The following is a 24,335-nucleotide window of genomic DNA, read 5'->3' as shown; positions in this document are numbered from 1 at the left end:
TAAGAATGATTTTTGGTGAAAAAAAAAAGTATATTGGGTTTGTACCTCGACCAACTACTTCTAATCATAGTAGAGAAGAGAGGTCAACCACAAAATAAAAATAAAAATAAATAAAAAATAAAATATTGATATTTATCAAAAAAAGGTCATACTCCCCCTAGAAGAATACTTGAAGGGCTTTAATTTTATTTATGATAATCTTGCTACCATCAAAAAGTTAAGTTTAGATCTAGACAAGTTTTTCTAATTTGCTCATGGTTTGGATCCAAAATATCAATATTTTTGTTTGGTCATGTTCATCGAATCACATATCCAACCTTTAGTTAGTTCATGTGTTAGCCCTTCAAGGTTATAAACAATTATTGGTTACACAAAGGGAGGAGGAAAAGGCTTATTTAGAGCATACACAAACTTTCTTTAAACAACATCGTTGAAGTTAGAATGGTTGATGGAGCAAAGAACAATTTAATTGAAGGGGTAAAGGTTGCACACTTGTTGGTCACTATAACGTTCAAAATGGAAGTCAAAATTCTCATATGACAACAATAATCAAGGATAGCCTAGCAATAATAAATGTCAATCAAAATGAGGAAATCCTTTAAGACGACAATGACAACATCAAAATAATGCAAATAATAATGGTAAAGTTACTTATCACGTTTGTGCGACTGAGATCAAATCACCTTTTATTGATTGTTCATATAGGTTTGACTATTGAAACCAATATGAAAAATCTTTCTCAAGCCCTTGCTACTCAGACTCTAAATGATTCAAATGATTAATCTTTTTCTCATATAAAACTTTAAGATGGAAGTGATGTGATTTAAGTTGGAAATAAAAACAGTTTACTTTTATTCCCTATCTCACAATGATACTCATGTTATTATATGTTAACTCAAAGGGTTCTCCTAAGTAAGTTTTAATGATAACTATTCATAGTTAGTTTGCTAATTAGTTGAAATCAAGATGAGTGTCAAATGTTAATTGCAAAAATCAAGTTATTCATTAAAGGATCAAAAGAATGCAAGATCATGTGTGCATGAAAGTTTTTTAAGCTTGTGAACCTATGCAAGGCAAATACTTAGGCGCAATTAGTTTTTTCAATTTATTCATGCATATTTTATTCATACTTCTTTTGAACCTTAATGATCATATTTTCTAAATTCGAGTTTTAATCCAAAACCTTAGGCAAAAACCTCTCAAACTTGTTTTATAAAAGAACTTCAAGATGTTACCTAAGTGTTAGAAATGATTAAATTTAAAAAGGAAGGGTTTTTAAGTCAATTTTGTTCAATCGATCAAGGGCATGCTCAACTAACTCAACCAGTTGAGAACCAATCAAATCGATTATCCTTTCCCAATTAAAGACCAATCAAGGGGTGCATAAAACCTTCTCTCATCTAGTTGGCTTGTCTTCCCGCTTGAGGAGAAGTCTTTCTTGATCGACTGTATCCCTTTCTCTATCAAGGTCCGAACAAGTCCTAACAATCATCTGTAGCACATTAAATGTGCAATAGCTAGTCAACCAATTGTACTACAACTTGCTCGAGAATACCAATTGGTGTCATTTTGGGTGTTTGAGGTTAGAAACTTATAAATAGAGAGCTCTCTTTCATTTATTGTATAGAAAACACCTACTTTAAACTTCTTACCAACCTATTTCTCACATTGTTCTCCCTTTTGGTGCATTAAACTCTAATTTGCAAATCATCATAGTACACTTTTATTATTCATACTAACTTTCTTGTATTTATTCATTAATTGTACTAGGTTGAGTGTTCTTTTATTCACATTAAAGTAAGGATTGAGTGTTTGTGCTTCAAGTTGAAGATATACTTAATAATCGGGTCAAATTAAGTTTTATTTAAATTAATATGATTAACCTTTCAATATACTATGTTTATAATTTAATTGAACTATTTATTCAAAATCAAATTTTAGATAAATTAAATATGAGTTAGATGGATTATAATTATAATTAGGTTAATCAATATAATTATTAAATAAGTTAATTTGAATCAAACTTATATCTTCAATGGAATATCCAAATAAGGCCACAAAAGTTTGATATGATTTATTAACATGATTCAATTTTAATACATTTTTTATGGATTTGAATATTTGAATACATTTAAAACACCATGATGTAAAGGAGTCCAAGATGCTATCTATGTACATGTGCTACCTCCGTACCAAGAAAAGTATAAGGAGTAGGAGTGTGGGAAAATGACAAGGTTGTTTGGACTACATTCCATAATTTGGGTCAGTTCCTCTTTTAGAATCTAGAGTATCAATAAAAAAGCAAAAGCCTTTGCCCCCCTTTAACCCAAATAATATAAGATGGAAAGAGGAAGTGGGTATTTCCACCCTGTTTCATCCCCTGCCTTTTCCCTCCATACCAACTTTTGTGAAATGTGACTGATCAAGGCCTTTGTTGCGTTACTGGTGAGTGGTGAAGAAGAAGGTGGTACTACTGTTCTCTCCTTTTCTTTTTTCTTTTTTCTTTTTTATTTTTAAGATGCTCTTTATAAAATCCATGTTTGAAAAGGGAAGTCAAGTTTATACATAGAAAATATATAATTATTTTCTTGTACATTCAATAAATAATGAAAATGAAAAATCAATTTAATTCAAAAAAAAATTAATTTCTTTTTTTCAAGTTTTAAAAAACGTATACAAGGGTGAAGAGATCCTAGTGTCTTTGATATCATTTATATGAATCAATTTTCAACTGTGTAGATATTATTCATTTTAACTCGATGATCCTTATAACTTTAAAACGTTTCTATATAAATTACAAGGAATTCATATATATATATATAGTCCAAAAAACTTTTTCCCTCGTTCGATATGTAATATCACATACAGGAATGAAAATGAGATTTTATAAAGGTGAATTATAATGTTATATAAAGGAAAAAAAAATGTCAAAGTCTTAATAAAAATGCAGTTTGATGTTTAGATTAACATTTGTTTATCGTCTTTCTCATTTTAAAAATAAATTCAAATATATTGCAATTCTTGGCTCCAGTGTTGGAAAGGGAGTACACAACCAAATCCAAAAGTTATGGAGACTAAAATTTGGTCTCAATCATTAACATTATATAACTTGTGTGACTTGAAATTCAGCACACACATTAAGGAGGATGGGGGGAGTGACTTTTAAGCTGGCATGTTTAGGGCTTTTAAGACAAATGATTCCCTTTACTTTTTCATTCTTATCAACAATCACACTCCACTTTTCCTCTCCCACCCCAAACCCCAATTATCTTGTTAAAGCTTCAAACCTACCCTCCAACCCTTCTAATCATTTTTCTTAAAGCTTCAAACTGGTTTCAATCATTTTTCTTTCACCATAACCCCCTCTTCCTTTCTACTAAATTGTACACCCAAATCCCCATTTTTTCTATTTTCTACCCCTAATCTCATATAAATTAGGAATTACAAAAGAACGAGTTATTCATATCTATTTTATTTCTTGCTTCAAAAATATATAAATGAATTAACTGATCAGATGAAGGTAGGAAATTTTCATATTCTTTCTGTGTTTAAAATTTTTTTTTTCAATTTTATTAAATTTTTTTTTAATATTTTAAGTTATATTAAAAACAAATATAAGTTATAAAGAAATAAATGCTTATAATTTATTTTTATGAAAAGTAAAATTTTTATATTAAAATAATTTTTTATTTAATAATATATATAATCGGAATAAGTCAAGACAAAGTCATACTCGAATTTACCCTAAAACCCTCTTGAATTTATAAAAGAAAAATCCATCCCATCCTTATAAGTAAATTATGTTTCAATTCAATACTCTTACTTGACAAAATAAATTGTCAATAAAACAAGATTCATTGTCACACCCAAATCACGTGACTCCACTGATAAAGGGTCCCCCTTTTCTTTATAACAGTGTATGAGAATCAGAGCTGTCCCAAAGAGGGAAAAAAAAGAGAGGCTCCCACCCACCAAAAAAATCTAGGATGAGTTAACTCAGCAATTATTATACAATAAAATATTAGTTTAAGTGAATTCAATTTCAAAAGGGAGAAAAAGGTGAGTGTTTGGATTGAAAGGATGCCTTAGTGGGTCATATTCAAGGCCTGTAACATTGCTTTAATTGTCATAAGATGGGGCAGGGGTTGCTTAGATTTTTTTGGACTGCCTGTAAAGATGTAGTAAGCCTAAAAATGAAAGATAAAGTTGTTGTGAGAAAGGCCTCACTTTTCTTGATTCTTGACTCACCAGTGAAATCACATGTCCAAGAAGGCTTAAATGAGAGGAAAATCAAAGGCATACCCTACTTTAGCATTACTTTTTGAATCCCTACAACCTTTTTTTCTTTTCACTGTTCGAATACTCCGATTGTATGTTTTACTGCTAATTAAATATTTCCAAATTGGACGCATTTGAGCCTCTTAAACTTACGATTCGGGTTTATTTGGTTCGACTTTTGAGAAGTTAAAAGTGATTTTTTTTTTAAGCTCAATAAGAGTTTTTGTGCCTATTTGACTAATTTTGTTCAAAAATATTATGACTTTAAAAGAAAAAAAATAAAGGAAAAACCGAGATAAATTATTTATTGTAGAAGCTCTGTTTTGATTTATGTAAGAAGTTTTGTGTTCAATAAAAATTTTACAATTCGAATAGTGTCTTTTTTTATAAATAAATATAAAAAAAAGTTCGTTTTTTTCTGATAAAAAAAAACCCAATTCAGGGGTAAATCTTTATTAGTGAAATGGGCTTTAACCAAATTCTTCCTAGAATTGTTGGAGGGAGGATGGAGAGTGATAAACATGGGCCCATGAGATGGAGCCCAATAAATACAGTGGAACATGTGAAACCGAATAAGCATAAGCCCAAAGATAAAGATGGCCCAATTTTGCCCAATTTCAGTCCACTCTTTCGACCAGGCCTTTTGTAGTATGGGCTAGATTAGATCAGGACATTTTTTGTCAAACCAATAACGTACCTAGCCCGTGTCCAGGTTTTGGCCAAGATGGGCTACGGTCATTTCAGAGCACGGGCCCCATTACAACAGCTTCTTGGTTAACGATCCCGAAGGGGTAGAGACCACATCTGACAGAGGAGATGTACAGGCCCCACCCCACCTCACCTCCTGGTGGCTGAGTTTTTGCTGAGCTACTGACATAGACTGCCAGAATTTGTGGGCTTTGATGTCAAGTATGGGCAGCTTGGTCAGGCCTGTACCGTGTGGACCATGTTGAAAATTTATGAGCCAGGCCCAACCATCAAATGGACCATTATTGAACTGACACATCATCACTCAACAATTAATTAAATTGAGTGATGGAATCAAGGAACCCTTTTTTTTGGAAACTGACTAATAATAATTCTAATGCGACAAAGGAAATCATACCAACGACTTAATCATTGGATCAACTTCTACATACAATCGTTTGAAAGATTCCATTTTTTCAGGTATCACATTTTGAAGTTTCAAAAATTAAAATCATGATTTCAAATTGTACAATTTTAGTATGGTAAAAATTTAATTAAAATATGAATCAATTTCCACAAATTAAATGGCTCGATTTCAAAACAAAAAGTTTGTTATTAGACTTAATAAGAAGATCTTAAGCTCCAAGTCCTCTACTGGTTGGAAAATGATGGCATGGAGGGGAATAAGAATGAGATTTCCATTGCTGGACCCATCCCAATCTAACAAACAGATCCCCAGTCTAGGTACGGACGTGTCACGTTCAGCTGCAAACACGTCACCTTGAAGTGTCAATAATTTATTCCCTTGTCGCTTGACTTAGGGGCTAGTTCGCTTAATTACTGACCCAAAACGCACAAGGACCACACCCCAAACAAGCCGGCCAGTGGTCCCACGACTAATGACCAAAATAACCCCTACCCACCAAGAAGACCTCAGAGGCTCGGGGACTTCTGGCCTCTGCCCTGCCCACGTGTGATGGAATCCAAAGATCGAAAGCAAAAAACAAATAGAAACTGTAGATAATGAAAGGGATCCATCGCTACCTGGGTCCTGGACAGCGAGGAAATTTGAAGGAAATCAGTATGGGAGTGTAGGGTCTTACCGTCGCCACTTGCTTCTTCTCGAAGTCAAATGGTGGGGCGACCCCAATCCGACACCAAGAGATTTCAGTGTCCTTCCTTCTCAACACCCGCCCAACAAAGTAACCCTCCTTTGTTTTTTGCTTTTATTTTTTCACACGAGTTTATAATGATGATTTTTTTACATGAATAAAAAAACACATACATTAGACATAAGACAGACAAGATTAGATTAATGTCAAGATACTAGAATGAATCATAACATAAAAGATCTGTTTAATTTTAAAAAATTTGAGGAAAAGTAAGACCAAAGGAAAAATAAATTAAAATATATATATTATTTTTTTATACTTACCAAAAATACACCATAAACTGGATAATGTGATTTATTTATTTTCATGTTTCGGTGGTTTTTACCCTAATTTAATTTATCTGTATCCTTATATCTCGATTTTTATTTAATTATATCTTTATTTAATGGATTAAATCTCATGGTATATATTCATGTGAATCTTATCATTTATTCAATAGATACGATTACGATAACTTAACGTATTCCTACCATACATACATTTGTCGATTTGTTCTATAGACTGAACCCTAGGATGGGTCTCTATTGGAGACAAGAATTAAATTCTCTATCAGCGATGTTGAGAGAGTGGCTCACTTTCTACCATTTTTGACTCATTGAAAACCACTCCACAAAATCCACCCAACAGCATGAATCATGCAATGTGGGTGGTGGAGATTTTCCCACTCCTAAAATCATCTCGACACACGAATGAGTCATACAATGTGACTCGGTAATTCGCAAAACCGAGTAGAACGCTGGACTCTCCGTACGAGCCGAGTGAGCCGACATGGTCCATGGCATGGACCTGATAGAAGTTGTAAGGCAGTTATAAATGAGAATGATAGAGGGTGGAAGAAGAGGGGTGGACCCAATTAGAAGAGGGAGGGGCAATTGTTGGAAGGATGATGGCACCATGGATTGCCTCGTGCGGATTGGGGCGGCCGCGGACCACAGGGCCTCGTGGGCTTGCCGGGATCACGTGAACTTCACATGCTTCATTTTCATTGTGATGGCAAGATGACATCGGACAAGGACTGTATTAGAGATGGGACTCCGTCGGGCTTAAGTGTTTATATTATTGGAATGGACCGACTATAACAAAAACATAATAGGTAGGGAACATATGCCCTTTTTAATTTCAGAAACCACTTGGAAGCATATAATGTGGGGAATATTATGGTTTTATGTTTTTACGAAACGCTTTTTGTTGGGTTCAGGGCACACACGAACATGGCAAAAAAGGCCCATTTTTATAAATAATGCATGCTTTAAATGTTTTGGGTGGCGTTACGGAGATGATCCATCCAGCACAAATATGTGAAGTGCGCTGGGCCCACCTGGACCATAGGTTGGGTTTTTGTATGCCTAGGACCTAAACAGGTAGGGCCCAGGGCTTTGCCATGCCATTAATGGTAATAGGACCCAGAAAGAGAGAGACAGCTCCCACGCTCTTATATGGCGCGTGTGAACAACGCTTCTTGATAATCATTCGGACAAACAAATTTGGCTAGTGGGTTTAATAAACAAGGGATTAAATGGTAATTAATTAAAATGAGTGGTGGAGAGTGGAGAGTGGAGAGTGGGGGGTTAGGGAGTTTCAGTGAGAATGGGAAAAGCAGAGAGACATAAAATAAATGGGCAGTGTTTGTTGGGAAAACGATGAGCAAAGCAGCAGTAGGGCAAGTGGGTCGGCAAAAAGTCTAGCATTGATACGGACACATTGAAAATTGTTTCAACACATTGTCGGGTACCCGCCCAACCCGGGCTCTCCTCTTCGCCCACCGCCTGTCTCTCTCACCCCACTTTCCCTCTGTCTCTATTAAAATCCTTCTCACACCCCACCTTAAGGCTTCTACCCTAAATCTCTCTTCTTCCCATCTCATTTTTTTATTCACTCTTCTTTGTTTGTTACTGTTATTTGAGAGTCATGGAGCTTCAACTTGGCCTCGCTCTTCCAACCTCACCCGTCAATGACTTCGATCTTAACTGCCATGTCTCCGACCCCACGGAGGCGGCTTCTTCAGACCTTTGCGGCCGTGGAGATGATATGATCAGCGGCAGGAGCAACAAAAAACGTGGGTTCATTGAAGCCTTTGAGCTCCCACCTCAGACGTTGCCTCTTCTTCTTTGGAACGATCACCCGAACGACGACGACGACGATGATGATCGTAAAGGAGTGGAGAACAGCTCCTTCATTGCTAAAAAGTAGTCTCTCTTTTTCTCTATTCTCTTTCATGCAATCCACGTTGACAATTTTGATTGAGAAGTAATTTCAGTTTATGTCATTGAACTAGAAATGATGATGGATATTGTATTGTGGGTTGGCCGCCGATCAAATTCCGGAGGAAGAAGATTTGTTCCCACAACAGAGACGACAATGACCGGACAGTACTGCATAATGGCAGCGCCAGAGCCGGCGTCGGCGGCGGTGTAAACCCCAACTCTAAGTACGTGAAAGTGAAGATGGTGGGAGTGGGAATAGCTAGGAAGATTGACTTGAGCCGCCATCACTCGTACCAAACGCTCACAAACACCTTGATCAACATGTTTGGCAAGTGTAAGTACATACGTATTCTCAGGAACATGTTAGCGTTCTGAACGCGTTTATTGCAACCTCGAATTGTGAATTTCCTGTTTGTTCTGAATTTGGGGTTGTTTGGATGCAGGCCAACAAGATGCACAGAGCTTTAAACTCGCCTATCAGGATAGAGAAGGAGACTGGCTGCTTGCAGGAGATGTGCCCTGGAGGTAATACACCTATAGCTGTAATTTGCAATATTTCCAAATTCCTATAATAAGAAAAGATCTATTTTAAAACTTATTCTTCAAAGATCTTTCCATTTGAGCATATCCAAACCCAATTCAAATAAGTAATTATAATTTTGATAACATTCATATCACCACCCTTTCTTCAAAGATTTAATATTATTTTTGGTAAAAAAAAATTTTAAAAAATAATTAAAATGATTATAATCAAAATTTGTTAAAAAAAATTATGTAATTTTAAATTATTTAATTTTTATATAAACTAGTTAAATAAACTAGTTAAGATAGTTTTTTTTTCTTAAAATTAAATAATGGAAAATTTGATGATTGAGGCACTTAATTTGTAACACAGCTTATGAAATTTAATGTTTTTGCAGAACATTCATTCAGTCGGTGGAGCGTCTGAAAATACTAAGGATTGGCGGTTAATTCAGTTGGGAAGGCTGGTAGAGAAATTGACTGGTTTAACAAGAGTTTAATTTGCCTTCAATTCTGAATAGTTGTATGTAAGGTGTAGACCAGCTTTAATTAGCTACATAACATGTGGATTTTCATCTAAGCTAGAGAAGCTATATATATATATATATAGAGAGAGATATATATTCCTCTAACTTTTGTTTGTTTGTTTGTTTTTTTTTTTTTTTTGGAGTATTAATTGATTATTTAGCCTTTTGTTGGCATATTGGATACTAATTTTATTGTTTGGTTGTAATATAAATAAAATAAGAAAAAAAATGTGATAAAATTAGAAAAATGTTTGCTTCCATTTTTGAATCATGGTGGCTTTATGAGATCATAGACCCATGATGGGATATTAGCTTCCCCTCTGAAAATTTTAAAATAAAATAATATAAATTTATGAAATAAAAAAAATTAATTAATGGTATGTTAATAATTGTTTTCGAAAATAGTTTTGAAAAACAGTTTTTTATAACAGTTTTTAAAAAATATTCTTTGATATTTGTAGATAAAAGCTTATTTGAAAATCTAAAATGATTTTAACATGTTTTTAATATTTTTAAAATAATTTTTATATTTAGTGTTTTATTTTTAATTATTATACATATTTGTATAATTATTTTTTAAAATAACTCTTAAAAAATAAGTGAAAAGAAATTAAAAATAACTTAAAAATGTTATTTAAAAACACTTTAGAACAAAAAATAGAAAATTAGTTATTGAATGTATTTTTTTGGTTTTTATTTTGAAAAATAAAAAATTGTTCTCAAAAATATTTACAAACAAACCCTAAATTACCCAGGAAAAAAAAATCCTGAAAATGAAAAAACAAAAAAAAAAAAACAAGAGTATGGGTTATCCCCCACTCAAAAAAAAAAAAAAAAAAAAAATTAAAAAAGAAAGTATCTAATCGGTTTTGTTTTTTTTTTTTATAAAAAATTTAGAAGTTAATTTTAGTAAAGTTTTGAATATTTTCATCTGTGTGCAAATTTAGGATGCGTTGATTTAGACAATTTGACAACTTTGGCCTTTTTATTAGTATTATTATTTAAACTTTACATATCATGTTGCCGGTTGAAAAAAAATTCAATGTCAAAACTTGTCCAATATTACAAATTATTTATTAAGAGTGGCCACAAATTTTTACCTCATTAATTCATCATCAAAATTTGCTTTTTCAATAAATGGTCTTTCGTTTCAAAAGAAAGTGATATCTGGCAATGGGTATAATTTTAATTTTACTTTTAAATTTTTTTAATCATATTAAAAATAAATATTATAATTTATTTTATTTTAAAAATAATAATTTTTTTATTTTATGTTAAAAAGGGAAAATAAAAAATAAATTAAATTATTTTAAAATTTATTTTTATGCGTAAGAACTAGTAATACCTCTTAAATTATAAAAAAAGAAGATATTTCAAACTCATCCTTAGCCTATGTATCTTTATTCAAAAGCAAAAGCTCAAGGTTGAAAATTTCACCTATAACTTTACTTTATCCCAAAGCAAATGGGGAGGCTAAAAACACTTTATCTCTTGTCATCTCAAGATTGAAACGAATAAATAAATAAATAAATAAAAGGAAATGTATGAAAAAAAGATTGAAGATGTTTATTTCTTCTATCACTCATGTTCATGTCATTTTGAAGTTAAGGAGGTATTTGGTACACGAAAATAAGGAATAAAAATAAATATTTTGTTTCGATTCTCATTTTTCAGTGAATGAATATGAATTTGATGATTTTATTTTTGATGTTCGGATGAATTTGGGAATTCAAGATTATAATGATTATTTTGTTCCATTATAATGTTCGATAATAACAAGAAATGGGAAAGAAAAATAAATAAATTAACAATAATATCCTTATATTTTTATTTTAAAAAATAAATTTTGATAGTTTTTTTTATTACTAAATAATAAAACTAAAAGGATAGTCTTATCATGAGATGAAGTGACTTTAAGGCTTAATAAATGAAATTCAATGATAAAATAGTAATTTCAAATTATTTCATATTTTTGTATGAGACAAATGAATCAGAATATTATCTACTTGCGATGAATTGAAATCATATTTATAATTGATATTTGATTTATGCCACAATTATTTTTTATTTCATTCCCACTTTTATAAAATTTATCCAAATCAAAATAAGGAAGGAAAAAAATGAAATATCTATTCTCCTTCCTTATTCACGGGCACCAAACACCCCCTAAATCTTTTATCATAAATTTATCACACCTTCTTACTTTGGAAAAATGACACAACTAACCTCAAAGACCAGAAATTTTTTCAAACCAATTAATTCCACAACGGTTGTTGAACAACCATGTGGAAAGTGTGAATGGTTCAGCTTCTTCCCCTTTTGTTTTTCTCGAAATTAACCTTAAAAGGGAAAAGAAAAACATGAGTGATGAGATTATGGCAAGCATAAGAAAAGCTGTCTGGTCACGGTAGTGGGTTGGTGAAAGTTAGAGCGTTCCGTCGAAGACGACTTTAATCCTCATCGAATGTGGATTTTGTGCACCAAATTTTGCCTTTATTAAAGTGAGAATATACGTGTAGAAAAAACTAACCGAAGAAAAAAAGGCTCTATTAACAATTCGGAGGCTTCACTAGACCTACAGTTGGGCCCTAGGACTCGGTCCATGAACTTGGGTGGGCCTTGAAATTGAAGGCCCAATCAGGATGAAATGATGGGCCCCAAGATTTGATTATATGGATACAACAACAAGATGCGATGCATTAATGATTCCAGTTCCTAAGCTCACGTGGATTTGAATTTGGCGTTATGATTATACTGATAACCACTAACTATCCCTTGTCAATTAATAATTTAATCATTGATACCTACGAAAACCATCATTAAAGTTGAATTATGTGATGCATAATTTTCAACCTCTGGTCCATTTGAATGGACGGTCTATGATTATGATTTATATAGCTGCCCGACCACGGGGAGGAGCCGATGTGAGCCATTTGTTGCGAAGGAAAAGGGCAAAATGGTTATATCACTCCAACATATCGGCTAGAATGACCCAGTCGGGACCCGATTCCCTACGGCCCATCTCATGGTACTAAACGAAAGAATCAGGCATTGCCCTCCATGTAATCAATCAACAATGGCCAGGGTTTAAATATCCGTAGGCGGATTCTTCTGAGGCCCACCACATTTTACTGTAGGCTATTGAATCTTCCTCTGAACATCCTGGCTTCTCTCCGGTCCGCTCATCGCCTTGCACGTGATCAAGGTCTCCTCCCTTTCTCCCTCTAGAATCGGCGTTGAATTCCTCCTCTCATTTCAGAATGGTGAATTCGCGGGAAATGCAGGGGCCGTGCATTTCTCAAGCTCTGCGACTCTGAAAAGGTGAATCTCATGAATTCTATTAATTGCTTCTCTGCTACTCTGTAGCTGTGATTTTTTTTTTTCTCTTGATTTTTTTTTTGGTTGACTAAATTCGGATTTTTAGGGTTTACTTCTGGTTTCGGTGTTGACTGTGATGTTTAGAATTGAAATTTGACCTGCTATGAGAACATTTGGATGAATTTGGCTAGGGTTTATGTCATGTTCTGTATATTGATGTTGGGAACATACAAAGTTGACTTTTCTCTTGAAGTTCGTAATCTGTCCCCATCGTTTGGATGTGTGATGGTTGAGCTTGAATCAACTAAAAATTTTGTGTGCAATGCCTCGTGACCCGAAAATCTCCCTGTTTGTGTATTTTCTGGAAATGAAATAACAGAGTAATTGCCAATTCTATGTTCTTTATTGTTTTGATGTGTTCCATCGATATCAAACAACGAAACTTTACTTGGACTAAAATGATGGTTGTTATTTTTAGTTTATGATGGTGGGATTTTTCAGTATGTATTGTTCCATGCGTGATTGTCATTTTCGAATTTGGTATAATTTCTTGTTTTGATCCTCTCAACTATACCTACAAAGCTTCACGAATAATTTGATTTCTCATAGGAAGAGTGCAAAGTTATGAATGTATCAAATGTATTAATTAGGATATAGCTTTGTTAGTTAATTTCGTACAAGCTAACAAGTATTCCCAGACAATACTGCGGCTTTAGTTGGAGAAAGCATCTTTCTGAAGGTGAATTTCAATATTGTTTCTTTATGTGACTTGTTTTCCATTATCTTCAATTTGAAAGTTGGATAAAAATGTCTCATGATTTCCACATGTAGGTCATCATGTTTTCAACAAAGTCTTTTTGTGAATAGGTGTGTGAATGCCCCTCCTAAGGGGTGCATTGGCTTATGGAGGTAACCCTTTAATGCCCCTCCTAAGGTTTGTGAAGGCAGTGTATACAGTTTTTTTGTAAACTTTTGTCTATGTTTATGTTTCACCAACTTCCACCTAAAAAAATTGATGGGTAAAGGAAGTGTCAGCTGATACACATTGTGTCTGTATAAATACCATAAAAACAACACAGAACTGGTTCCTATTAATGCCAATGTGAGAGAGTTCTTTAAAAACAAAAATAAAAAATAAAAAGCTTATACACAATAAAAGATAAAGCAATTAGGACACTGTACTAGACTGCAAGTCAACATCAATAAACTTTGATAACTCATAAAATTTTTCAAATGCAGTACACATGACTCTGCAAATTAATGGGCCATGAATTATGATTTGTATACAATTGTAGATTAGATAAACTCACCCAAGCTATTTGTGTTGGGTTGCATGGATATCATTTCTCCATGATATCAAAGGGACTTAACCTTGTTTAGTCATGGGCTGTCTTAACCCACTGTCATTTTGGTCTTTCAATCGTCTTTGTCTTAGCCTTGGATCATAATACCACATAACTCCTTCTTGTGTGGCTGTCAATGTTTTTATCATGGTGAACTAATATATGATTATCTTCTCACAAGAGTATTGTTATAGACCTTTCCTAGAAAAATACAGAGTTGTCAAACCTGCACTTCTGATCACTGCTTTTTCATTATGATTTCCAAATTTTGTTTTATTTTTGAATTTGGATCATAAATGTAACCTGATAACTGGCTTCCGATTTTTTCTGAATGGACTACTGCTAAGTTGCTTTCAAATAGTATAGAAAGTTGTGCTGGAATCACAACAGGAGCAGATCTGGAATGGACACGCCCTACCTAGAATTCCCCAGGGAAAGGAATATCTCTTCCTAAACCCATTTAAGCCCAATTCAGGGCATATCAGGGTGCTGCCATATTGTTGGGGGCATAAAGATATGTTTGATGGCTTATAATATTGTGCTGCTTATTATTGTATATTTCACAAATATGTGTAGCAACTACATATGGTTAAAGAGGATGGAGCTCTAAATTAGCTAGTCTTTGTTCATCACAAATGAACTGACATTGTTTTCTATGCTAAATAAAAAAGGATCTGGCTTTAAATGCCATCATAATGTTGTGACCTTGTACATAACAAGTGGCATCAAGATTAATTGGGATCCTATCTTGTCCCAAACCCTTTAAAGGTTGGAATCCTACTGGTTAATAGTTGAATCCTTATATTATTGCATTGGGTCAGTTACCCAATTAGCCTGTTCTATGGTCATCCCTAATCCAAGGTATAGGTTATAAATTCAAATACATGCTTTATTTTGAAAACCTTTCTATCCATCTTCGTTGCTTACCTTTCTATCTTTAAGAACCCTAACTATGTCAACAGTGTACAACTTGCTTTCCTAATCAATATATTCAATCACATCAGGATGTGATTGAATCTACTGATTACGATGCTAGTTACTCCTTTTATCTTGCTCCAATTTCATTACATGGGCAAATTCATGGGGAGTTTTGATGGGCAGACCTGATTCATTCACTCACTCAATGGAATATTGTTATGGATGGAATTCCCCTTCCTTTTCTTCTTCTCCTTCTTCTTCCTCTTCTTTTTCTTTTTTGTTTGGCAGCCAATTTATGCACAAAAATTTACTTTATTCATCTATGTTAAGGCATCAGGTTTGTTGCGTTTGATATAATGAGATCTTCTCTTACATGACAGGGATTTTGTCCTAATCTCTACAGAAGTTATCCCCTCGCATATAAGAGGATCAAGTAGCTTGGCAACCATGACAATATCATTTATGTTCAGGTTGGTAGAATGCAACATCTAATAGTCATTTATTTTTTAAGAAGTTACCTGTAGGAAACCCTTTCCATATTTACTGCTCTCAGAAAGACTATAGGAATACCAGGGACTATGTCATTTATCAGTATCTATTTGTTTTGATCATGTTAGTTGATATCTCCTCAAATGAGATTATATGATTGTGATGACAAGAATGATTTTTGGTGATTTTATTTAATGAATCCTAATTATTTTAATTAGTGAGTTATTGTTTCTATAAGAAGCAAAGTTGAGTGCTTACTGTTGTTCTGGACTATATTGGCCACCTATCTTTGTGTAATATATGCAAACATGTGTTGACAAAACTATGAGACCGGTTCAATATGATATAATATTCATTTGTAAATTTGATAAATAGGTAATCAAGAAAAATTAAGTGCATAAAAAATATTATGACTTAATCATCAAATTGATATATCTTTTGTATCTATGATGAAAGTTACCAAAAACCTGAGAAATATATTAGGGCATTGTTCAGCTTGATGATGAGACTCAATATGATCCCTTGCTTTGCTGCACCAAACTTCTTGGTGGTGCTTTCATTTGGCTAATTGCAGCTCAAAGGACAATGGGTCTCATCAGATACATTGGAAAATCCCTTGTCAAAATTTCCAATTCATCATCCATGAGGGTGCCAGATTGAGAAGGATTTGCTCATATAGTTAGTCATAGGTAGCTAAACTGGTTCAGGATGTTTGTTTCTTCTTTGGCATTCAACTAAAATCAAAGATGAAATTATATAATACCTAGAATGAGCTCCTCAGTTCCAACAATGTCCTTGCAGAAGAGTGTTGATATTGTAGTAACTGCCATAAGCTACCCTGCCTCTCCCCTGCTATCCAGTCATTTTACTAAAGGAGTCTTGGTCATTGATCTCATGGTCCAAATGTTTGATCCCTCTTTTGTTTAGACAGAACACAGTCAATTTAAATCAACAGGGTGCTATTTGAGAGTTGTCACTCAAACTCCCCATCCATGCTTTTAGCTGCTGAAAATACGGTGAATATATGTAATAAATAAATCAAAATATTGGAGGGCTCTTTAGACTTATTTTCTTTATATAGGTTTTTAGGCTTCTCCCCAAGTCAATCATCTCTTGACAACACTGAAGTTTATCTACATTGTCCCTTGAGGAACATTCCATAGCCAAGGCTACAGTGCACCACCCCTGACAGCTGATAAGGGATATCACAATGCCTGCCCATGAGGTGAAAAATCCTCAAGAGACTTGATCCACAAATAGAAGTTTCACATAGCACTGAAGTGAAGATATACTGGATCAGGAGCCGATTGTCCTGCATGATGGACATTGCTAGTTCAGTCTCATCTGGGATAATAGGAATATAATTCATGGAAATTTTCCGTTGTCCATGGAGAATGGAAGCTTTGGCTCCTTATTTAATAAAATTGAATTAAGAAATTTTTTGAGTACTTTCTTGTTGCTGAGATTTATGTAATGCTGAGCTCAAAGAACCATTTTGATTCCAACTTGATTCTTCTATACTTCTAAACTCTGTTTGAGTTGTTTTTTCCGCATTTTCTCTCTCTGTCTTAAATTGAAGAGCATTCGTTTTCTATTGTAGCCTCTAACGCACTTTGACATTCATGCAGACAATTCAGATTCGTAGAGCTATGAAGTGGGGCAAACATGCTACTTGCTTCCCTATGTAATCATTCTACTTCAAACCATGGCCACACGACCCACACGCATCACCACCAGACGAGCACCACCTAAGTTTCTTTTTCTCCTACTGCTGATACTTGTGCCCATTTGTGTGATTGGAATCTTCACTCATGGCCAGAAAATCTCCTACTTTTTTCGACCTCTATGGGATAACCCCCCTCCCCCCTTCATACGTGTTCCTCACTATTATGCAGAGAACGTCTCGATGGACCACCTCTGCCGTCTCCATGGCTGGTCACTGCGATCCGAACCCCGTCGTGTCTTTGATGCCATCATCTTCAGCAATGAGCTAGACATGCTTGAGGTCAGGTGGCGGGAGCTCCATCCCTATGTCTCAAAATTTGTAATCCTGGAGTCCAACACCACTTTCACAGGCATCCCCAAGCCCCTCTTCTTTGCTTCAAATAGAGCGCGGTTTGCCTTTGCTGAGGACAAGATTGCCCATGGTGTGTTTTCAGGCCGAACTGCAGATCGTGGATCACATAAAGATCCATTTGTACTTGAGTCAGCGCAACGTGGGGCCATGAATGGACTACTTCACCGGGCAGGGATTTCCAATGGTGACCTCCTTATAATGTCAGATACAGATGAGGTTCCAAGCCCACATACCATAAAACTACTTCAATGGTGTGATGAGGTGCCACCCGTATTGCATCTCGAACTGAGGCACTATATGTACTCATTTGAATTCCCGGTGGACTACAGCAGCTGGAGAGCCACGGCCCACATTTATGGCCCATGGACTCAGTATCGGCATTCACGCCAAACAAATATTATACTTTCAGATGCCGGATGGCACTGTAGCTTTTGCTTTCGGTACATTAGGGAGTTTGTTTTTAAGATGACTGCTTACAGCCATGCAGACCGAGTTAAACGGAGCGATTTTCTAAAACATTCAAGGATTCAGAAGCTCATTTGTCAAGGGGATGATCTTTTTGATATGCTTCCTGAAGAGTACAGCTTCAGTGAATTGATCAAGAAAATGGGGTCAATTCCCCGTTCGGCTTCTGCAGTTAATCTTCCCGCTTACTTGATAGAGAATGCAGTTAAGTACAGATTCCTTCTCCCTGGGGGTTGCATACGGCCATCAGAATGAAAGTTCTTGAGTTGGCTACTCCAATTTTCTCTCTACATAAGCTAAAAAATTTGTGGGTACTCCTCAACGTTGAATCAGATTTTCCCTTTTTATTTCGTTGCTACCGTTGAGGCAATGAACTTGGTAGGTATCTACACCATTTTATTCTGTGCCCGGATGTTCCCTAAAAGTTGTGAAATCAACGGCTATTTTTTAAGAAGTTGATGCTTAAGAACAAAAGTAAGGATAAGTGATCCCTGTAAGCTGCATGGAACCCTAAACCTCACACCCCATTGCTGGTCTTTTCCAACTACCAGAATGTGACGGGTGGTATGTCACTGTCACAGTTACAGATGCTGCTTCATTTAAAAGAAAAATAATGAAGAGGGAAGAGGGTAGGATGATGTATGCTATTTGTTTCCCATCCACACTACCTGTCTATAAGACTATAACTAGCAAAGAAAAAGGAGGGGTGTTTGGTTTATTTTGACTTTGTTTACTTTCTCATTTGCTTTTGCCTTTTTGCTGTATGTGTCAGAAAAGGGCGATTTCCAAACCCTAAGCCTCGTCCAAAAGCTGCATTGTTTGCTTTTGCTTTGATTACTTTCCTTTTCTTCCTCCCCTCTCTCGTTATTTCTAAAACATTGACCCCAAAAAGAAAAAAAAAAGAAAAAAAAGAAAATGGTTAGTCAACTTTTATTTTTCGCTCTCACACCTTTTTTTTTTTTTTTTTTTTTGACGATTGAATGGAACCTCTGTTTGACAATTAGCATTACCTTACAAAAATAAAAATAAAAATAAAAAATAAACTTATTTTTTCAAAAGATGAATTTAGTATAAAAGCAAATTCATCTTTTAGAAAGACAAGTTTAATACAAAAATAAAATAAGTAATGGAAACGATGTTTTTTGTATTTATTTTTCAAAGAATTAATTTTTAATAATATTATATATATATATTATTTGGTCTAATTACTTCCAAATGTGATAACACTGTTTAAAGACAATTACTCCTAAATATTTATATTGAAAAGGCAATGGTTTAAAAAAAATTGAAATATAAATTTTTTTTACTATCTTAAATTTTTTTTAAAATTAAAATGATTTTTAAAAGTGCATGATAAAACTATGCTCCTTGTATAAGAGATTTTATATTTTACATGATAAAATTAAGAGGTGGTATTTGTTCTAAATACTAAAAATAGTATATTACCTTTTCTTGCATTTTTAATACTTAATAAAAATAAAATATTAAAAAGCAAATGACTTAATAATTAAACACGGTTTAGTTTTGACTTCTCTTTTAACTTAAAATTTGGATTTTATTGGATTCAGTGGTTTGGGTTTGGAGGCATGGAGTGGTTGTAGCCTGTAGGCCCACTGGTCCAAGTAGATGATCCGTGCTTGTCCCCTCTCTTACCTATGATGCTATTCCTACATGGTTGCATGCTTATTCAGATTCACACCTAGGATAATATTTAAGTCATCTTATCATTATTCTCTATAAAAAAAAAAATGAAGAGATCCGTATAAATAACCAGATCAAAGAATAATTTGATTTATTTTAAATTGGAATATGAATGTTGAATTGGTCATTTATAGTTTTAGGGATTAAACGGTTGAGCCAAAAATCTAGGTTCAATTAATTAAAAATACAAATAAATATTGAGAAATTGATCTAAATTCTTGCTCTTTATAAAATTTAGAGTGTTTGCTTCATAAATTATCTCATTTTTATGGTGATAATTTAGAATGGTTTATTATTATTATTATTATTATTTATTTATGAAAAGAGACTTTGAAGCAAAATACCTATAAATTCGATTGAAAGATGAGTCACAATAATATTCGAAACTAAATAATTTGTTGTTTTATTTGATTTCTTATAAATATGATGATAATTACAAACAATTAGATCTTGAGATAACTTTCAAGTGTCCTTCATTAATAATATAATAGAACTATGAATATTACTCTTTTTATTGTAACAATCTATTATTGTTTTTAAGTCACCTTCAATCTTTAGGTTTAAGAACTCATTGTTCTTAACAGCTAACACATTATCTCTTAAAGTCATATATTCTTTAATAATTATTGAAATATTGTCTATACTCCCTTGTTTTTTTTATTCATTCCATATCCTTTTTGGAAGAGTTTAAGCCCTCAACTCTTTCTCTTTTTCCCAAAATTGGTCCACTACTATCAATTTCCATCAAAGCCCTCTAATTTTCCTTATCTGTAGCCTCTTTACCCTTTCTACCAAGCAAATCTATTTCCATAGGAGAGTCACTAGATAGAGGTTCAAACATGGAAATAAGGTTGGAAGTGCGCAAAACTTCCTTAACCGTAAGACTGAGTTTGCTAGGTAATTTCTCACATTCTTTTCCCTGCAATTGAATATCTCGATTCACATTCTTATCATCCACAACACCATCTTTAGGGTTACATTAAAAAAGGATGTTCCCTAAAACTTCAGTGGCAAAAACCTTAATAACACCTAAGTTGTTCATTTTCTTACCCTTAAATGAGTCATCTTGAGCAAAATTTTGTCCCAAATTATAGTGACCTTTATTAGGGTTAAAACTAGTCTTTGAACCCAAAGGCTTGGTCTTCCTCTTTGGTTGGACTTCAATCCAAGATTCCGACTCCCTCATAAAAGAACTTCTCTTAATATGCCTTTCATTTTCACCATCTGTATCATTAAAATCTATACTCTTTTTTTTTAATTGTTATACCTGTTTTTTTCTTCATTTTAGTACGCTCATCAAACTTGTGATTAGTAAGGCCATAACAAAAGCAACTCTCTAGGACCCTCTCATAATCTATTATGGTTGACTTAATCTCGCCTCTTTTGTAGTACCTAAATTCAAATTTAACTCAAATCCATCTTTAAAAACACCCTTAGAAAACAAACCTTTTGCAATCTCTTCATTCCTTTGATCGACTCTTAAAACCATCCTAGTTTAAGTCCTGATTTTTTAAATTGTATTGGTTTCCCATGATTCAATAGGAAGACCAATCACCCAGGCCCAAAAAGTGATTGCCTTCAAAGTCCCACTAAAAGAATCAAACTCTTCTCTCCATCTTTGAAGGACAATAACTTGTTTTTAGATGGAAAAAAAATATTTCCCACGCCTTAGTGCAGTCCTTAGAAGAAGGGAATTTAATGAGGAAGTCATTGCCCAAATCCATAAAGCAAAACTCACTTGAAGTCTTCCATTTTGCTTTTATTTTGGAATAAATGGACTTGAGAGGAACTGACTCACCCAAAACTTTACCTACTAAGTAAAGTTAAGAAAAACTCTCATGGCAGACCAAGTCTTCTTCATCCAGAATATGTAAATCCCCAAGACTAAGATCTAAGGTAGGATCAAGAATGGGGACACAAGACTCAACAAGGGCTCTTAATCCATGGGTAAGGGTAGCTTTGAAATCCTTTTTAAGGAAGGAGCAACAACTATAAAAAGTGAAAACAAACAAAGCAGTCCCAGAGTTTGGAATCAATAAAGAACAAAATAAAGAACTTGTCTTTTGTAAGGAGTAAAAAGAATGCAAGCCAACTATGAAGGATTAGATAGTTATCGGTTGTTTTAATCCATAGCTTCCCTTGATAAGCAAGGAAGGAACACACAATCAAAAACAAAGTTGCAAATGTATTAAATTGAAAATGGGAAGACATATAATAGGCTAGATGCACTCTATGCCTACCTAAAGACACCCACCCTATCAAGTGATTGTTACTTAACTTTTTAAGTACACCAAGTCCATACCTACTACAGAAATAATATTTCTACTAAGCTTAAAAAAATATAGGCCTAATAGCACCAATCTAAAGCACAAATGCAAGCAAAAAATTAGCCCAAACAAATGCCCACATGCAAATAATCCAAGGTAAAAAGTTAGGCCTAACACTCATACCCTTCTAATCTTCCAACCACAACCCTCTATATCTAGTAAATGAATTCATAATACAAAGCATGTATAGATAACTGTTAGCCCAAGAGTTCTCTTAATCGCTTTTCAATGATAACAAACCATGGTTAAGTTGCTAATAGGTTTGAATTATACAGAATTTCAGGTGTTAATTTGGAAATTCATCAAAGAATCAATGGATGCAAAATCAAGACAATTGGAAGACCTTTTAATCATAAGAAACATATGTAAGATGAATGCATGGGTGCACCTAAGATTTTCATATCTTTTCATATATCTTTAAAAACTCTGTTTATGCATTAAAGTTACATTTCCATTAAAACCGGAGTTTTATCAAATGAACCTTAGGCAAATCATTTCAAATTTGACATACTAATTTACTTAAAGACCTTGCCTAAGTGTTAGAAGCAAAAAAACCAGAAAAAATAGGTTTTCAGACCAAAAATGGTGAACCGATCTAGGCACTAGTGAACCGGCTCAATCGATTAGGGGTACTAGTCAATCAGTTGACTGTTCCCAGTCAAGGTTCGATCAAGTATTGGTCGAGGCCTAACGGTCACCTGCCATACATTTAATGTCCAATGGCTAGTGAACTGATCAATCTCCAACTCAATCGATTGAGGCTGTTTTTTTGGCATTTTAGCTCTTGAGACTAGAAACCTATATAAATTGAGAACTCCATTTTATTTATGAGCAAGAGAATACCTGCATTTATTTGTTTACCTACTTGTTTTTGCATTAAAAGATCTCATTCTTTTCTTTGTGCATTAAATCTCCATTTGCATATTTTTTAGTACACTTTTGTGATTCATCATGACTTTGAGTTGTATTTAAGTCATTGTTGAGCTAGGTTGAGAGATTTGAACTTGCTATTTGAGTGTTGAAAGTTTCAAGTGTGTAGAGACTTGAAAGGATTGTGTAAGAGCTCATTGGAGCTTAAATTCAAGTGTAAAGGTGTTAGAAGCTTGGTTAAAGCTTCAAGTTTAGCGGTTAGGAACTTGAGGAGAATGAGCGTAGGTAAAGAGTGTCAAACCACTATAAATTTTGAGTTTACTTCCTCTAACCCTATCTCTTTATATTTGTGCTTCTTTTGCTTGAATTTGTGGTGTTCGAAAAAAAAAATTAGAAACCCAATTCACTCCTCCTTCTTGATTGTTTTCTCTATTATAATTAGCCTTTATTTTCTCTATAACTTTTTTGAACTACATTTAAAAAAGAGAACATACTTGAAACATATTCTAACTATTTCAAACTTTGATTTGAATATTGCAAAGATCCAAGATCTCACCCGACCAAATGGTTGAAGTTAAGTGTCACTCTAGGTTTCTTCCTTTTTCACTCCATCTCCAAAAGAGTAAAGTTAGCATCCAAAGCAAAATTTGCACACATAGAAAAAAAAATGAGACATTAGTCCCATAGAATTTAGAATCTATGGATCTCAATTCCGCATGGGCATCAAGAGCCCCAAATAATAAACCAAAAAGCCAATAATTAGTCGTCTAAATGAAAATTGGAACAAAAAGCCCTAAGTTAAAAATATAGATAACCCCTTTTTCATTAGAGACCCCATTTTCAATGGAACCAACTCTATCCAAAATGAGACAAAACAAAGGACTTGAGGATCTCATTTTCTCTTAATCTAACAAGATGACCATAAAATTTATTGAGCAAATGTGAATATCACCCTTCGAATCGACATGGATAGTGCTCATCATCCTTATCGAAATCATCTTCATTGTCGAGTTTGCTATTTTTCCTTCCCATTTTGCTAATAGAAAGGCCTAACGTCCATTTTCTCTTTATAAATTTTTAAAGAGATAAGCTCCGTTATAATTTAGAACAGTTACAATCACATAAACCATCATTTTTTTCCAACTATATGGTTAATGATGAAAGATATGATAAAGAATTTTCTTATTTGTTAAATATAAAATGACATTAAATTATCACCTACCACCTAATAAGACCATCAACATGATGATAAAAGTAATGATATAATGAATACTTTTCTATAATTGATAATAAATCTATTCTTGAAGGCTACTAATCACACTCTTTTATTATTGCATGAATTAGATTGAATAAAAATAAGTTGGATTAAGAAATCAACATCAATCCTTTTTTGTTTTTGTGTGGGGGTTTGTTACATCTTAACAATTAATTAACATT

At 33.8% G+C, this 24,335-nt stretch overlaps 2 protein-coding genes across 5 annotated transcripts; both read left to right on the top strand.

Annotated features, from left to right (window-relative positions):
- The first annotated feature begins 7,961 nt into the window (after window positions 1-7,961).
- Window positions 7,962-9,495, top strand: LOC100266398 (auxin-responsive protein IAA9). Of its 2 annotated transcripts, none has more exons than XM_010658155.3 (4): window positions 7,962-8,323; window positions 8,464-8,675; window positions 8,785-8,866; window positions 9,262-9,495. In XM_010658155.3, the coding sequence occupies exons 1-4, from the start codon at window positions 8,046-8,048 to the stop codon at window positions 9,311-9,313; spliced, it is 624 nt and encodes a 207-aa protein (XP_010656457.1). In that variant the 5' UTR covers window positions 7,962-8,045; the 3' UTR covers window positions 9,314-9,495. The 2 variants fall into 2 exon arrangements, with proteins under 2 accessions (XP_010656457.1, XP_002285354.1); XM_002285318.4 differs by having other exon boundaries at window positions 7,965-8,323; window positions 8,413-8,675.
- A 2,821-nt stretch (window positions 9,496-12,316) lies between these two features.
- LOC100254389 (uncharacterized) lies at window positions 12,317-18,718 on the top strand. Of its 3 annotated transcripts, none has more exons than XM_010658154.3 (4): window positions 12,384-12,711; window positions 13,540-13,617; window positions 15,350-15,439; window positions 17,087-18,718. In XM_010658154.3, the coding sequence occupies exon 4, from the start codon at window positions 17,164-17,166 to the stop codon at window positions 18,253-18,255; it is 1,092 nt and encodes a 363-aa protein (XP_010656456.1). In that variant the 5' UTR covers window positions 12,384-12,711; window positions 13,540-13,617; window positions 15,350-15,439; window positions 17,087-17,163; the 3' UTR covers window positions 18,256-18,718. The 3 variants fall into 3 exon arrangements, with proteins under 3 accessions (XP_002282327.1, XP_010656456.1, XP_019078359.1); XM_019222814.2 differs by lacking the exon at window positions 12,384-12,711 and adding an exon at window positions 12,774-13,447; XM_002282291.5 differs by lacking the exon at window positions 13,540-13,617 and having other exon boundaries at window positions 12,317-12,711.
- Window positions 18,719-24,335: the final 5,617 nt, after the last annotated feature.

The sequence above is a fragment of the Vitis vinifera genome, chromosome 11, assembly GCF_030704535.1.
Source record: "Vitis vinifera cultivar Pinot Noir 40024 chromosome 11, ASM3070453v1".
NCBI classification, from domain to species: domain Eukaryota; kingdom Viridiplantae; phylum Streptophyta; class Magnoliopsida; order Vitales; family Vitaceae; genus Vitis; species Vitis vinifera.
This window is presented reverse-complemented; position numbering and strand designations above follow the sequence as displayed.